Source organism: Rhamphochromis longiceps, linkage group LG11 (assembly GCF_057381845.1).
Source record: "Rhamphochromis longiceps isolate RC_006_pf linkage group LG11, R_longiceps_female_GT1.1, whole genome shotgun sequence".
In the NCBI taxonomy this organism is placed as follows: domain Eukaryota; kingdom Metazoa; phylum Chordata; class Actinopteri; order Cichliformes; family Cichlidae; genus Rhamphochromis; species Rhamphochromis longiceps.
Window position 1 is genome coordinate 22,018,549 of NC_140567.1, and position 16,220 is coordinate 22,034,768.

Genomic DNA, 16,220 nt, shown 5'->3' on the forward strand with positions numbered 1-16,220 from the left:
AACCACGTCTGTGGTTTAAAATAAGACATCTCACAGGGGCACAACTGAAAACATCATTAAACAGTCGTCATACAAGCAATTTTTTGCTGGTTTGTGACGTATTTTCATATATTTGTCGCTCAGAATAGCCTTTATTTACATCAAAAATGACTCCAAACTTCTGGGTGACAGCATGTGTGATAGCGACCTGTTTATTTCTTTAGTGTCACGTTAACTGTACAAACAAAAACACACGCTGCATCTGTAAGATGGTGTGGTTGAGCTGTCGTCCTGGCGCTTCACATCCTTGTTTCCCAGCATGTCCCTCTGATGAAAAACGTGTCTTTTTCAGGCCATGCGAAAATTGTCCACCTGCTGCTGGAGAGGAACACATCAGGCACTATTCCCTCAGACAGCCAAGGGGCAACACCTCTGCACTATGGGGCACAAAGCAACAATGCTGTGAGTCACTGACTCACATATTGTTACCTCCGCCAAGGAGGTTGTGTTTTGGTAGTGTTTTCCTGTCGTGCTGTCTGTAAACACGATGTCTCAAAAAGTTTTGAAATAATTCCAATAAAACTTTGTAGGGGTGTAGAGTGGGCTTATGTTAACAATCCATTGAAATCTGGCTTATATCCACCAAGGTCTTCAAGGTCCCCTTAATGGAAAATTGACAAAAAGTCTTATAAATGAGAAACTATTTAACTTAGACTCTTACAAGTGTTACTGATATTTGAAAGTCCTACACCAGACAGTTTAAACGCTTGATTATTCAAACGCCTGTTTTAAATTACAGCAGAATAATAAACCAGATCTTCATCTTGTTAGTTTGTTGTAATTATGTTTCAGTATCTTCACCTTGGTCCAAAAAACAACACAAATAACCTGCGTTTTTCTTTCTGTGTGCATGAAGGAGACAGTTGGCGTATTCCTGTCCCATCCGTCGGTGAAAGACGAGCCTGATCTAGAGGGGAGAACAGCGTTCATGTGGGCTGCTGGGAAGGGCAGTGACGATGTCATTCGCACCATGCTGGCCCTCACCCCAAACATTGACATCAACATGGCAGACAAGTACGGTGGCACTGGTGAGGACTTGACAAACCAGAGGAGGAACTAAAGCTCCTCCGAACTGCTTTGGCCCACTTCCCCTGTCCTCTGTGTGCTTCGAGGGAATGATGACATAATTTCCCTGGTCTTAATGCTCTATGTACACATACATACATACCTTTGTCCTTACTGGTTGCTTGTTTTAAAGTTGGGATGATGATGTCACAGGGGATTCCCCCAAAAGTGCAAAAGAGGCAGTGAGATCACAGGAGAGAGGGAAGTGATACTGTGAGCAAAATTAATGTGAGCTCGTCACAGACACGCACTACTGCCAGCACTGTCCTTTGACAAACACACATACATGCAGGCGCACATGACTTCCCGCCACGCTTTGACCCCCCGGGGCTATTTGAACCTATAATCTCCATGGCGATAGCCCCTCTGCTCGACGGTCATTGTTTATGCATGAATTACATGCAACGGTTGAATCATGCTAATTAGACAGTGTGAAGGGCAGTGTAAATGACCGAATCACTTCCATGCACTTGACTCCAGTCTGTACTGTCTGGGGACTGGAGTGAGGGCAAGGTGGGATTTCCACAAGGAGGATTAAGTGCACCACTCCTCATTAAATGTCTCCCCCTGTTTAACCCTTCACTGACCAGGCTTTAGCCACAGCCCAAACAGGAGCATCAGTCAAAGGAGTGATGTGGAGAAAAAGAAGGGACAGACCTGAGGAGTGATTCAGGACATCATGTTTTATCATGTGCATGTGTGTGTGTTTAAACAGCGCTCCATGCGGCCTCCCTGTCAGGCCATGAGAGCACAGTGAAGCTGCTTTTGGAGAAGGGCGCAATGGTTGACTCTCTGGATGTCATGAAACACACACCACTGTTTCGTGCCTGTGAGATGGGACACAGAGATGTCATACTAACACTGATCAAAGGTGAGTGTTCATTAACATATGTTAGTTACACTTTCTCAGTAATTTCGGGAAAGTCTTATTTCCTTTTTCAGTTTTCCTGTGGTCTTTGTAGTCATGCGAATGTTTTGAATAAAGGTTCTGCACGTGTTGACCTGGTGGACGTAGATGGTCACACTGCTCTACACTGGGCAGCTCTAGGAGGGAACGCTGAAGTCTGTCAGATACTGATGGAGAATGGGATAAGTCCCAATGTACAGGTATGCATAAACATATTTCACTAAGGGAGTAGTTGTTTTTAATACTTGGATTAAAATCATTTGCAGGCAACGGGCGTCTAAAGTATAGAAGCCTAGCTAAGCTAAGCTGTCTTATTTATAAAGAGATTTGAAACAGCAAGTGCTGACTAAAGTGCTTAAGAACAGAATAAATATACAAAACCATTTATACAAAAACAATTAAAACAATGAAAATCACCTCTCACACTGTGGAAAGTGAAAAGAGGTAGGTTTTAAGAAGTGACTTAAAATGGGCAGTGCAGAAGCCTGTCTAATATGCAGTGGCAGCGAATTCCACAACTTAGGTGCTGCCACAGCAAAAGATCTGTTCCCTCTGAGCTTTTGCTGTGCCCTCGCATTATCTAGGAGCAGCTGATCAGCTGACCTGAGCAACCAGCATGGTGAGTGCACATGTAAGAGCTTAGTTAGGGTGGGGTAAGACTATTTAAAGGCTTAAAAACAAACAAAAGAAGCCATAGACATGTTGTGTTTCCTCTCCTATGATGATCCACCAGATGTGCTGCTTGTTTGTCAGTCTCTCCATTAAATAACTGGGTCATTATCCATTTGCAGTGTGAAGTGTGTCTGATCTGTTGACAGCATTTGGCTGAATCTAAGCAAAGAGTACACTCTACTGTTCATCCTGCAACTTCTATCAGCAGCCAGATCATCAATGAACACTAGTGACCCAGTTCCTCTGGATCATACATGCCCATACCATAACATTGCCTCTGCCATGTTTGACAGATGATGTGGTATGCTTTAGATCATGAGTTGTTTCTCTCTTTTTCCAGGCTTTTCTCTTCACATCATTCTAGTACAAGTTCATCTTGCTTTCATCCATCCTAGAATTCTTCCAGACCTGTTTTGGCTCTTTTAGATAGTTTTCTTGCAAAGTGTAATCGGACCTTCTTGTTCGTGAGTGTAACCAATGGTTTGCACCTTGTTGTACACCCTCTGTCTTCATATTCATAAAGGGTGTCTTTCAATTGTGGACTTGGAAAGTGATACTCCTACCTCGTCAAGTGTGTTCTTGATTCAGATAGGTGGTGTAAAGTTGTTTTTCTTAATCCTGGAAATAATCCTCATCACACACTCTAGTTTTAGTTTTTAGTCCTTTTGGTGTTTCACAACATGGCAGCCATGCCAAAATGGGTATCTCTGCAAGTTTGATTTGGTAGAGTGGAACACCAGATGCCCTTCCTGACACAACCCCAAAAGGGATTTTTGTCTCCGACTGCAATCTAACCAGCGACCCTTCAGGTGTCTAATTTATATGTTAACCACTACACCATTCTTTTTAAGAATGTACCAGGTTTCTGATTTGGCTTCTACTAAAGTTTTTGCTATCTGTCTGATAGGTTCATTTTGTTTCAGCCTACTGATAGCCTCCTTCACACACTAGATAACTATAACTGATAAAGTAACCATTAGGATTAAATCGTCCAAATTCAGTTTAAAATTACAGGTTAATAAAAGGTTACAGTGAACATACTAGAGCAGGAGAGGGGATGAAAGGATGTTTTTTTCTTTAATATGAAGCGTGACCACTCACCCTCTACCTCAGCCCTGCAGCAAAATGCAATAAAGTTTAACCAAAGCCAACGTGCTGCTGCAGTAGTGTGTCATATTAAATTGTCATGGTCAATTGGAAACATTTAGTCATAAATTTTTGTTACAGTTACTTCTATTTCATTTAAACTGCTTTCATTTGGTAGTGTTTCACCTGTGTGTTCCGTTCTTTAGAGCAACAGAAACTATCTCTGGTTAATAATCATAAAACAACATTGTTATGGATAATCTAATACAGCACCGAGTGACTTCCTAGTTACATACTGAACATGAATTTTGGATTTTGTCCTCATTAACGACCAAAAACAGTTTGGATTCTCGTGTCCAGCGTAAAGCATATGGCTGATCATTGTGAACTTCAAAGCTGTCTATGTCGTAGCTCCAAAACTTCTGATCTGCTGTGTAAACTTTTTGCAGGATCATGCAGGAAGGACTCCACTGCAGTGCGCAGCTTACGGTGGTTACATCACCTGCATGGCTGTTCTCATGGAGAACCACGCTGATCCTAATATACAGGACAAGGAGGTAAGAAATTGCCTGTATTTGCTTGAATACACTTTCATGTCTGACTTTTTTTTGTAAGGTTTAAACATACAACGTTAATGCTGTTTTTTTCTTTATGGGGGTCCAGGGCCGGACCGCTCTCCACTGGTCATGTAACAATGGCTACCTTGACGCTGTGAAACTGCTGCTGGGCTACAATGCCTTTCCCAATCAAATGGAGCACAGTGAGGAGAGGTGAGAACTGAGACCACAATGAAAGCAGCCGAGGTGAAGCTTAAAAAGTAGGAAAATAGATGTATGAATCACACTGTTTATGCTGTGCAGGTACACCCCTCTGGACTATGCTCTGCTGGGGGGGCACAGTGAGGTGACTCAGTTCATGCTGGAGCATGGTGCTCTGTCCATAGCAGCTATCCAGGACATCGCTGCCGCCTCAATCCAGGCGGTCTACAAGGGCTACACTGTCCGCAAGGCCTTCAGGGAGAGAAAGCAGCTCCTCATGCGACACGAGCAACTGCGCAAGGATGCAGCCAAGTGAGAGACACATATAGGGTCATGCCAGAGTTATAGGTATAATGGTAAAGTGAAGGAATTGGCATAACTAGCTTTTATTAACCAGCGTTAACAGAGCCTAGCAGTGATCTCCTTATGGCATCTGACAGTGGACTCATGTCTGTGCTTGTTCTGCTAGGTTTCAGTGCAGCATTTGACACTGTTGACCACAATATTGTATACATGGGTTAGAATACACAGTATTAAAGAAATACACTGCAGGGGTTTCAATCATATCTGTCTGACGGACTCAAATTTGTTCATGTAGATGGGGAGTCTTCTTCAAACGCAAAGGTTATTGAGGGAGTTCCACAGGGTCCTGTGCTGGGACCAATACTGTTTATATTATTTCCCTTAGAAAGCATTATGAGAAAACATTACATATATTTTCATTGCTATGCAGATGATACCCAGCTATATTTGTCTATGAAGCCAGGTGACACACAGCAACTAGTTAAACTACAAGCATGTCTTAAAGACATAAAGATCTGACCTCTTCACTGGATGGTATAATCTTGCCTTGCAATAACACTTTGAGGAATCTTGGAGTTATTTTTGACCAAGATATGTCCTTCAGTGCGCATATTAAACATACAGGCTTTACTATTGGAATGTATTATTATCGGGCTGTCCTAAAACACCCTGAAAGGATGATCCAGAATGCTGCAGTGAGTGTACTTACATATTTTTCCCATGTTAGCTTCTTGAATCTTTCTACTCATATAATCAATCTGAAATATCAAGCCCCATAGGTATATGTTAAGGATACATGGAGCATGCATCTGCATACCTCTGTTGCATTTCTGTGAAAAGCTGAGGGACACCCAAGTTTATGAATATGATAAATCGAGAATGAGGTGACATAAGATTTTCAAATTGACATCATAGGTCGATCTCCTAAAACTCTTGGATGAGTTAAAATCCGAGTGAGCTTCACCTCAAACTCAGAGGAAAGGAAGTTTTTCCTCCCCTCCGTCGCCGAGTCCTTACTCATAGGGGCTCATCAGACTTCTCTCTCTAACATTGTAGGGTCTTTACCCTACAATATAAACAGGTGTCTGACTGAATTGAATTGAAAATATTATTATTTAGTGAACATTAACACATTTGGTTTGGTTAACATTTGGTTGCCCAGACAAACCCAGAACCACCACACACTTAAGCTGTAATCACTGATTACATGGCTTCATGGTGTTTATATTCATTAGAAGTTACTCACTGACATCCCTCTGTTTGTCTCACACTGTGTCTCGCAAATTACATTTACTTTGCCTTTGAAGCAGTCACACTCTCTCCATATCTATCTTTCTTTCTGTCAGCCCAGCACACACATACGTCTCCTCTCTGTCTGCCTCTTCCGACTCGTTCTTCTTCTGCCATTTGCTCACCAGTCTCATCTTTATTCTCTTAAACAACACTTTTGACAAGTAAATTTGTTTTCAGAGGGCACATTGACTTCAGGTTTTTATGGTAATCCAAGCAGGCAGTTTTATTTAGACATGCCTTTTAAGCAAAGCTTTTTTTCCACATATTACTAATGATAAGCTAATATCCTTATCAGATTATATTCAAGCTGTATAGAAGACGTCCAGGAATGTTCTTAAAAAAAGGTCCAGAGTTAGAAAATAACCAGAAACCTACAATACTGCCTGTACCAAATGACGAGGTTTCTTTTGCATTTTTTGCCTGGTTTTCTTTGTGTTTAGAAAGCGAGAAGAGGAACAGCGGAAGAGAGAAGCCGTGCAGCAAGTTTCAGGGGCCACAGCAGAGAAACGGAGGGTTTCACCCGTGAAAGCAGAGCAAGAAAAGCTGTCCTTAGTGAGCATTATAGAGGACTTATCCTTGAATGATTCGTCTGTGGAAACAAAGAAATCATCCAAAGCTGAACGCACTAAGAGCAAAGAGGAGAGACACAGAGGTACAAAAATACAGAAATCCTCAAATTTAGTCTGAAGTGTAAGTGTTAATGCGCTTACAAGTGAGGACACGCCTGTGCAATATCGCTTTAATAACTAACCATAATCACATCCCTTGTCTTTATTTTACCCTGTTAAAAAAAAAAAACAAGGTGTGAATGTGGGAGTGAATGTGAGTGCGAATGGTTGTCTCTGTCTATGTGTTAGCCCTGCGACGGACTGGCAACCTGTCCAGGGTGTACTCTGCCTCTCACCCTAGGACAGCTGGGATAGGCTCCAGCACCCCCCGCGACCCTAAAAAAGGATAAGCGTCAGTGGATGGATGGATGGATAGATAGATAAAAATATAAACCACACTGCAACAGAAGTCAGTAAAAGTGTTTTATCAGTACTTTGTAAGTCTGCCTTTCTTTTTGATGAGACACTGAATCCTCTTCAGAATGATGGATGTCACTGTTGCATACTTATTTGAGGATATATTCTGCCATTCTCCTGGGACGGTTTTTTCAGCTGGTCTTTGCGGAAAGGATTGTGCTCCTCTGCTTTTCACCTTCATACCTCAAATGTGTTCTGTTAGATTCAAGCCATGCAACACATTTGGCCAGTTTTTACTTTACTTTACACCGATTCTGCCAGTGTGCTTTGGATCTTTGTGATGCAGGAATATTTGGCTCATTTGTTTTGATAATTTTCTGTAATACTTGTTGCCATCATGGAGTCTGATATCATCAAACCACTGCCTTTGAGTTTCCCGCTCAGGTTTGCAGTGAACTTGCTGGACTCCATTGTAGACAGTCCTTTACACTGTCCAAGCTGTCAACAAAGCTTTGACTCCCTTGTGTCTGAATTACTTTCAAAGCTGTGCAGTAGCACGCTGTCTGTGGACAACCACTACACCACACTTCTGATTAGTGATCTTGTGGCTCGTTCTGTTCTTTTCTGCAGCTGCAGCTCAGTCTTTGCTGATTTTTAGTGGCTCACTTATCTTCCCGTGTCCTTTACCATCTTTTTGATGACAATCAGATTTTTTAATTTCACTAAAAAAATTATTTTGTATAATCATGATGCAAATATACAGATATGCACAGCACATCAGATCCAAAATGAGAGAAGTTCCAGTCTTCAAAGCTAATTTCATAAACTCATTCATGCAATTAACTAACTAGAAATCAGAGGTGGACTCAATTTAGTTGGTCAGCAGCCTGTATAGTCAGTTTAGTCTGGAGTATTTAACTCTGTGAAATAATGCATTTTGAATCATTGACTTTAAATTGATATTGCACAGAGGTGTACTTTTAAACACTAATTTTAAACACTTTTTAGGTGTTTAAAATGAACTTTTAATTGAGCAAATGCATTCATCTTGACTAAACAGTACAGACAGTGGTGTTTTATTCATTTACATGATCTTTATTTTTTAATTTCAACTCCACTCCAACCAGTTCACAAAAGCAGGTCCTCTAGAAGAGGTAAAGAAGCTGAACCGCATGATTGTCCTGAAGCTTTGGGCTGCAGTCATGTGAGCAGTGATGCTTCCCCCGATGCTCTGCAGACCACAAGGCTGACAGAACTTCTCTCCCCTTCCGGCTTCAGACCCACACCTCCCTCCATGCCCAAATTCAGGGAACGACTTTTGTCAAACTCACCCAGTCCTTCCACAGCGGTTTCCTCTGTGGACCAAACTGAGGCCGGTAGAAGAGACTGCATGCCTCTAAAAAAGAGTAATGCTCACATGAGCGTGCAGACTGCCCGGGCAATTACCAATGCCCACACCTCTCCACAAAAACACAGACGACATAAGGCGCGTACTTCAGAGAAGGCCACAACCAAAGACCAAACTCGCTCAGCCTCATTAAGAAGGAGTTCATCTGTAGATCACAAAAGCCCCCCAAGAAAGGCTCAATCTGCCGCACACGCACCAATGTCAACACGTGCACACAGGGAGTACAACAAGGAGCATCGCAGGAGGAGGAACGAGGCTGCACGCATCATCCAGCGTGCCTGGAGAAGGCGAGTTTACATTTTTCTCCTTGATCGTGTTTGTGTTTGTACCAGGAGGGTTGGGGGAGATTGGCAGCGCAGTATGATATCATAAGGCACACTTTATTGTCACCTTTGGGAAATTTTTTGTGGACTCAAGTGCCGTCACAGAAGCTGCCTTCACTAAGAGTCAGTAAACATTAAAAGAAAAGAGAAATTAATAAATAGATTTTAAAAAGGGGCCTATCACAACATTCAATACACACATTGCAGATAATCTTAAAAACTGTTATTTAAATGCTTGATCGATGCTGGGACAAATGAATTTTTTTGAAGCGATTCAGACCGCATTTAGCATTCAAAATTTTGGGGCAGTGCCATGTGGCACCCACATGTGCCCCCTTGTGAATACTTTCCCGCCCCCGTCTTTAGTCTGGATGCCATGAACAGTGGAGCAGTGGGGGGGAGAGCGTGGGAGAGGGTTGAGACAAGAAGACGTGGGACATAAAGGCTGTAATCTAGAAGTTTCATAGTATTTTAACAAGAGGCTAAAAGTTCAGCCGGGCTGCTCTAATAGCTACCAGAAGCCTCTCGTTGCTTTTCTCTCTGTCTTGCACACACTGCGTTTCTCTTAGTGGATGCCAGTCCACTGCAGGAGGCCCTCTGTTTCTCCTCAGCTTCACAGTTATATGTGTATATGTTGCCTATTAATTTCCTTGAGTAAACTGTTTACTTTGTTTACGCTTAGTGAGAATTAGTGCGAGGACTTGCCAGCTTTTAAAGCTTTGAACGCTGTTAGAGATGATTTTTATAGAACTGCGTGCATGTGTTTGTGTGGATGTGTGTTTGCAGGTTTTGTGCACGCAGACGGAGGGAGGTAAAAGCCCATGAAGAGGTGGAGTCCAGACATTCAAACTACACCCATAACAGGAAGAAGGTGGAAATCCGAGCTCAACCTGCTAAGCCAACACAGAGTAAGAGCTCTGTGCTCCAAAGCATCTACGGTAAGATCACCAGCATACTGCCCCAAAACTGTTTTTAGTTTCCCGAATCATTCTATTGCTTTATTTACACTCACCAGACACTTTATTAGGCACACCTGCTCATTAATGTAAATATCTAATCAGGCAATCACACACCTGCGATTCAGTGTATTTCGGCTTGTAGATGTGGTCAAGATGACCTGGTTAAGATGAAACTGATCATCAAAATACGGCAGAAAAATTATTTTCTACACTTCACAGGCTGGTCAAACTCTAAGGGCAAAATGAATGAAAAGCCTACTTTTCTATGGATCAGAGAGTTTTAATATCATTGTCACTTGATCAAAACTGTAAGTCAGAGAGGAAACGGTCAGGTAATGAGTGAGAAACAGTGGTGTTATTAAAGATGTTTAAGGAATTGAGCATCTGCCCGTCTTAATTAAAAGTGGTATTAAAAGCAGATGAAGCTACAAATCAAGGTGTATAGAACAGACCGTAAGCAATATCTTATAAACGTTGAATGACAGAAAGATCTTAGTGTTAAAGAAAATGTAGATCTTCTGGGATTTTCCCACACAATCATCTCTGAATGGACTGGAAAAAAAAAAGACATCCAGTGAGCAGCAGTTCTCTAGTTTGAAATCCCTTATTGATGCCAGAGGTCAGAGGAGTATGGAAGCCCGTTTCTGCCACTAAAAAAAAAAAAAAGTATCCAAAACTCTAAATTTCGAGTTATCTTTCTCAAAATTTTGACTTATTAATTTGAAATTTTGAGAAAAGTAGCTTGAAATGTTGACTTTTTTCAAAAGTTTGAGTTAATAATCAGTAATCTACATGAATGACGTAATTTCCTTGTTACCCGGAAGCGGAAGCCCTCAGCTACAAATGCTACAGTTAAGCTACCAGTATAACAGCCAGTCATGAATGCACAAATTGCTGATTATTTTCAGCTTAGCGTCACAAATGATGAAATGCTTGTGTTATGAGCTGAATCACATGGTGTTACTATCAGTAAACGTACTCTTGAAAGCGCCAGTTTGTTGCGATCCGGTTTTGAGTGTGCAGTCCACGTAGATTACTGATGGCAGAGATAACTCAAAATATCGAGTTACTTTTCTTAAAATTTCAAGTTAATAAGTCAAAATTTCAAGAAAATAAGTTGAAATTTTGAGTTAATAAGTCGATATTTCGAGTTATGGATACTTTTTTTTTTAGTGGCGGAAACGGGCTTCCATAGAGGAGAATGCCCAGAGGCAACAGTAACTCAGTTAACTACTCATTATAGTCAAGGTATGCAGAAGAGCACCTCTGAGCACACAACATGCCTGGTCCACTGAATCCTGGTTTCTGCTGTGACATTCAGATGGTAGGATCAGAATTTGGCATAAACAGCATGGAAGCACAGGTCCACCCTACCTCATATCACTGGTTCAAGCTGCTCTTGTTTGTGATGTGGGTGATATTTTCTTGACACACTTTGGACCCCTTAGTATCAAATGAGCATCATTTAAATGCTGCAGCTTACCTGAGTGTTGTTGCTGACTGTGTCCATCCCTTTATGACTTCTGATGGCTGCTTCCAGCAAGATAATCCACCGTGTCACAAAGACCAGACCATCTTAAACTGGTTTCTTGAACCAAATAGTAAGTTCACTGTACTCAGAAACCACTACAGTCACCACATCTCAATACAATAGAGCACCTTTGGGATGTGGTGGAACAGGAGAGTCACATCGTGGACACGTTTACAAGAACTGTGCCGTGCTGTCGTGTCAATATGGTCCGAAAATCTCTAAGAAATGTTTCCAGTTCAATCTTTGCCATAAAGAATTTCATAATATATTTCACATATATTTAATATATCTTTCTCTCACATCTATTTAAAAATGTGTGGTCGATCCTGTGACATTCCACTGAACTCTGAAAAAGGAGAAGCATGAAAACTGAGCAGAGCTATTTTAGACTAAACCTTTGAGAGCAATGCTGCACTTAATTGCTCTGGTAATGTAATATTGGATTAATCAGGATGATGGCTCACCGCTGAAATAATGACTTTTCAATTTCCAAACATTAAGTTTTAATGTTTCTAGTGGCTGAAAAGCTCAACAAATGCAACACTGTGACCTGTGAGTCTGCCTGAGTGCACACCAAAACACGAAAAACACTTTTTTGGGGAGGAGTGTTGTCATGCGAGCAAAGAGATGATAGGAAATGAGGATGCTGGGAAAGCACTCTTAACAGAAGCAGGCACCTTGCAGTTTGTAAACAAGCAATAATGGCCAAAAGACAGCCATGCTAATAAACATGTTATAGAAATTATCACCTGCAACTTTGCCACATTAGAAACAATGGATATCAAGTGTAGGAAAAGCAGCTTTAATTTTAACTCTAATAGTTGTAGATGAACTCTTGGTGTGCACTGACCCTTTGCAGTTTTAAAGCAGCTCGTGCACGCTGCAACTCCTGAGTTAAATATGCTTATTAGGAATGTTTTTAATTGGCTAAACCTTGAACTCGTGTTCGGTTAAGTTAGCAGAAAATAGTGGCTGAGAAATCAGTGAGTCGGATGTGCAGCATGAATTAAAGCTTTAGCATTTGAAGATTTTGTAAGATTAAAAGAAGAAGAAGTTACAAATCCAGCTGTGTAAGAAACACTGTAAGCGACCCGTGGAAATGTCTGGCTAATGCTTCAATCCACACGCCGGGACGGTATCAGCCTGGTTTCCCGCGTGGAAGCTCTGGTAAGGTTTCGCCCTCACAGACAGGCCTGACCTTCTTAACACATCACCAGGTGATGATGGGAGGACAGACAGAAGCCTTGCTGCGCCAAAACACAGAAGCCCGCACAGCCTCTCTGCTCACGGTCCGATCCGGTCTTCTGACGTTGTTTTCCCCTCCCCCTTCTCGCCTCTCCTCCCTCTCTACCTGACAGTGCTGGCACTGTGAAAAGTTCAGAGCTGTCAGGGGGAATGTCAGACGACTGCGTAGAGCTATCTGCTGAACACACACATTAACAACACCCCCCCTCCCAAACACACACACACACACACACACACACACACACACACACACACACACACACACACACACACACACACACACACACACACGAGAGTCATTTTATTACTCCGTCTCTCGTATCTTGAAGTAGACAGATGTATGAACTGTGGACGCTATCACCTGCTCGCTTAATTATTATAAACCATTTTTAAAAATAGCTTTCCAACACTCTTATATCTAAAAAATCTGTGTCAGAACAAGATCTTGTTTTCATCACAGATAAAAAAAAAAATGTATTACTTGTTTAATTTGCTAATATAAAAAACTTATGTGTTTAAATATTATTTTTAACGTCCCAGACAACAAGACTGGTAGTGGTTAATGTATTTCTCTCATACATGAAAGCTCCCCAGTTGAATTGTATGAGTGGACACAAACCCCGCCATAGAGTCCTAGAGCTGGTCTCAACCCTTAGATCTTGTAAAGGAAATTTGTAAAAATCTGTCCTGGAGTCACCTTAGAATAAGTGGGCAAGTGAAACTGCAAACCCCACCCTCCCTAAAGAGTGTACATATGAAAAGTGGAGTAGTAAGCATACAACAAGTGGAGCTCAGTGAGAAAAAAAACTAGATTCTGTCCTGGGCCACTGTGCCGCTCCCTGACCTGTCCTTTAAAACTATGACCTACAAGCCAATAAAATGGGGTTCCAAAGTGATTAACCTGTATTTGGCTGACTTCCAGGTATTTCTTGGAAGGAGTCTACGACTTGCGATTAAAAAAAATTGAAACTTTTATGTTAGCCTGCAATTAAATAGGTGGTGATGGCTTTATATTGGTAGATAGTGGTTAGGTCTACTGAGAGCACGAAGGAAACCAAATATGTGAAAGCCTATGTCAAAACAGCGCCTTTCCCACTGCATAGTAGGAGCAATTGCCCTGGCCTATATTAGCAGGGGTCTTCACATTTACTCAGTTTTATGGGCAAGATGTAACAGGACCAAACCTGGCACATTCTCCCCTGTGAAGTGCTATTGGGGACAGTTGTCTTCTTAACAGTCATGTCTAGAGATGGACCGATCCGATATTACATATCGGTATCGGTCCGATACTGACCTAAATTACTGGATCGGATATCGGAGAAAAATAAAAAATGTAATCCGATCCATTAAATATCATGAAAGCACCTCACAAAACTTGCAACACGCCGTAACTCACCTCAGAACGTTAGCACGTCGGAGCAGTATGCATCACGTGATAGAGCGGCTGTGGCATGCGGGACCTGTCAGTGGTCTGGATAGCATTTGGAGCTTCGCTAGCAACCCGGCATTTCATCTCCGACAAAGTTATCCCCGAGAGAAGTAAAGCAAGTGTGTAAGTCCATCTCTGAATGTTTGTAAAGCATTCCTGCGTTAAGCTTAACAAGCGACTGCCTCTCCTGCTGCTACTTCAATCATGAAACTGCTTAATGATCAGCTGATCGGCTTTTCTGTCGCGAGTCCGTCTCTCTTGTTTGTTTTTGGCCCACTTTGCACCAGAAAGAGGAAACCAGCGGCTGAACAACAGCAGCACGTTTAAGCTTGATAAGCTGTTGTTAGAATTTATTTAATATTACTTTCTACACCAGGATCTTTTTCTACGTAGCTGACGCTGGTAACTGTGCAGGGGCGGATCTAGCAAAGTTTAGCCAGGGGGGCCGATAGGTGGTGAAGAGGGAGCTGAGTGTAAAAGCGAAGCTCTCAATTTACCGGTCGATCTACGTCCCTACCCTCACCTATGGCCACGAGCTGTGGGTAGTGACCGAAAGAACGAGATCGCGGATACAAGCGGCAGAAATGAGCTTCCTCCGAAGGGTGGCTGGCCTCTCCCTTAGAGATAGGGTGAGAAGTTCGGCCATCCGGGAGGGGCTCAGAGTAGAGCAGCTGCTGCTCCACATCGAAAGGAGCCAGCTGAGGTGGTTCGGGCATCTGACAAGGATGCCCCCTGGGCGCCTCCTGGGTGAGGTGTTCCAGGCATGTCCCACCGGGAGGAGGCCCCGGGGCAGACCCAGGACATGCTGGAGAGATTATATCTCTCGGCTGGCCTGGGAACGCCTTGGTATTCCCCCGGATAAGCTGGAGGAGGTGGCTGGGGAGAGGGAGGTCTGGGCCTCTTTGCTTAGGCTGCTGCCCCCGCGACCCGGCCCCGGACAAAGCGGATGAAAATGGATGGATGGAATAGAAGTCAATTACTGTATATAGTGACTATTAAGTCTAATATATATACCCTAGTAAGCTATAGTACTTTTTCCTTTGGGAAGGTACCATCTGTGCAGTCTGCAATTTTGTTGAAGAAAGATGTTGAATCTATTTAATATTTCTTGAAAAATAATTGATTTCTGTGCATTTTTTTTCACACTGCATCAAATTAAGGTTGATTACGTCGATTAAGCATCATGAGGTGGAGTGTGAGGGGTGGTTCCCTATTTTTTATTTATTTATTTTTGTTGTTGCTGGGAGTTGGAACCCTATTAGTTAGGTTGCTTAATATTTACGCTAAGTACTCTTTAAAATACCAGAATAGGGAGGATGGTGTAGGTTTAAGTTTATTAGATTGATCAGTATTGCTGAACTATGAAATATTTTTTTTTGCATACAGGTATAACAGAATAGCTTTAGTGTAGTTGTTGTTTTAAACTTGAGTATGAACTTATACAAAATGCAGCAAGATATTTAAAAAAACAGTTTTGTTGATTAAAAAACATTATATCGGATTCATATCGGTATCGGCAGATATCCAAATTTATGATATCGGTATCGGACATAAAAAAGTGGTATCGTGCCATCTCTAGTCATGTCTGGCAATCTGGGAGTTAATATTTCTAAGCACAAAATACTAACTAAATCGCTATTTCTCTCATAGTGAAACACAAAATGAATGCTATGAAAGAGAGCTTCAGGTTATGTTTTTATCCCTGGTTCTCTGAGTAGCATGAGCGAGTGTCTCACCGAACCAACCTCTTTGCTAGGGAAGTGAGGAAGAGGTGGGCTTTTTTGAATTACATCTGACGCTATGTCAGCCTATTATATAGGAAGGCCTATATAACATGGGCATCATTTAGCTAACAGTAAAGGCTGTTGATCCAAATCGTGGCAAGCTGTGGCGAGTTGATCTGAGTAGGTTCTAATGGAAAAGGGGCTTATGTGTCCACCTAAAGGAGGACGGGGGGGGGGGGGGTATGTACAGGACAAAAACATTTACTAGGCCCCAGCGAGATTTGAACTCGCGACCCCTGGTTTACAAGACCAGTGCTCTAACCACTGAGCTATAGGGCCTTTGCTGAAGTAACACCCATGGATACACTACATATAGACAATCAGACTATTGCACAAGCATGGGTGTGAACTGAACTTGATCAACCAGTTAAAGGAGTGCTCTTACAAGGGTGTTTTGTAAAATGCACCTTGGCAGCAGTGGCCCTGCTCATGGAAAAGGCTTTCGGTTAGTCA

At 42.1% G+C, this 16,220-nt stretch overlaps 1 protein-coding gene and 1 non-coding gene across 3 annotated transcripts in view; one reads left to right on the top strand and one right to left on the bottom strand.

The window, feature by feature from the left end:
- invs (inversin) overlaps nt 1-16,220 on the top strand; it is a 38,108-nt gene that overhangs the window by 12,025 nt on the left and 9,863 nt on the right. For both annotated transcript variants that reach the window (XM_085422861.1, XM_085422862.1), the window contains exons 8-17: nt 332-441; nt 896-1,067; nt 1,820-1,975; nt 2,090-2,211; nt 4,219-4,326; nt 4,433-4,539; nt 4,630-4,839; nt 6,564-6,775; nt 8,216-8,783; nt 9,606-9,757. In XM_085422861.1, coding sequence (XP_085278987.1) covers nt 332-441; nt 896-1,067; nt 1,820-1,975; nt 2,090-2,211; nt 4,219-4,326; nt 4,433-4,539; nt 4,630-4,839; nt 6,564-6,775; nt 8,216-8,783; nt 9,606-9,757 — 1,917 coding nt within the window. The remainder of the gene's footprint in view (nt 1-331; nt 442-895; nt 1,068-1,819; nt 1,976-2,089; nt 2,212-4,218; nt 4,327-4,432; nt 4,540-4,629; nt 4,840-6,563; nt 6,776-8,215; nt 8,784-9,605; nt 9,758-16,220) is intronic.
- trnat-ugu (transfer RNA threonine (anticodon UGU)) lies at nt 15,974-16,046 on the bottom strand. The gene has a single exon. It is a non-coding gene; the product is annotated as a tRNA-Thr (tRNA).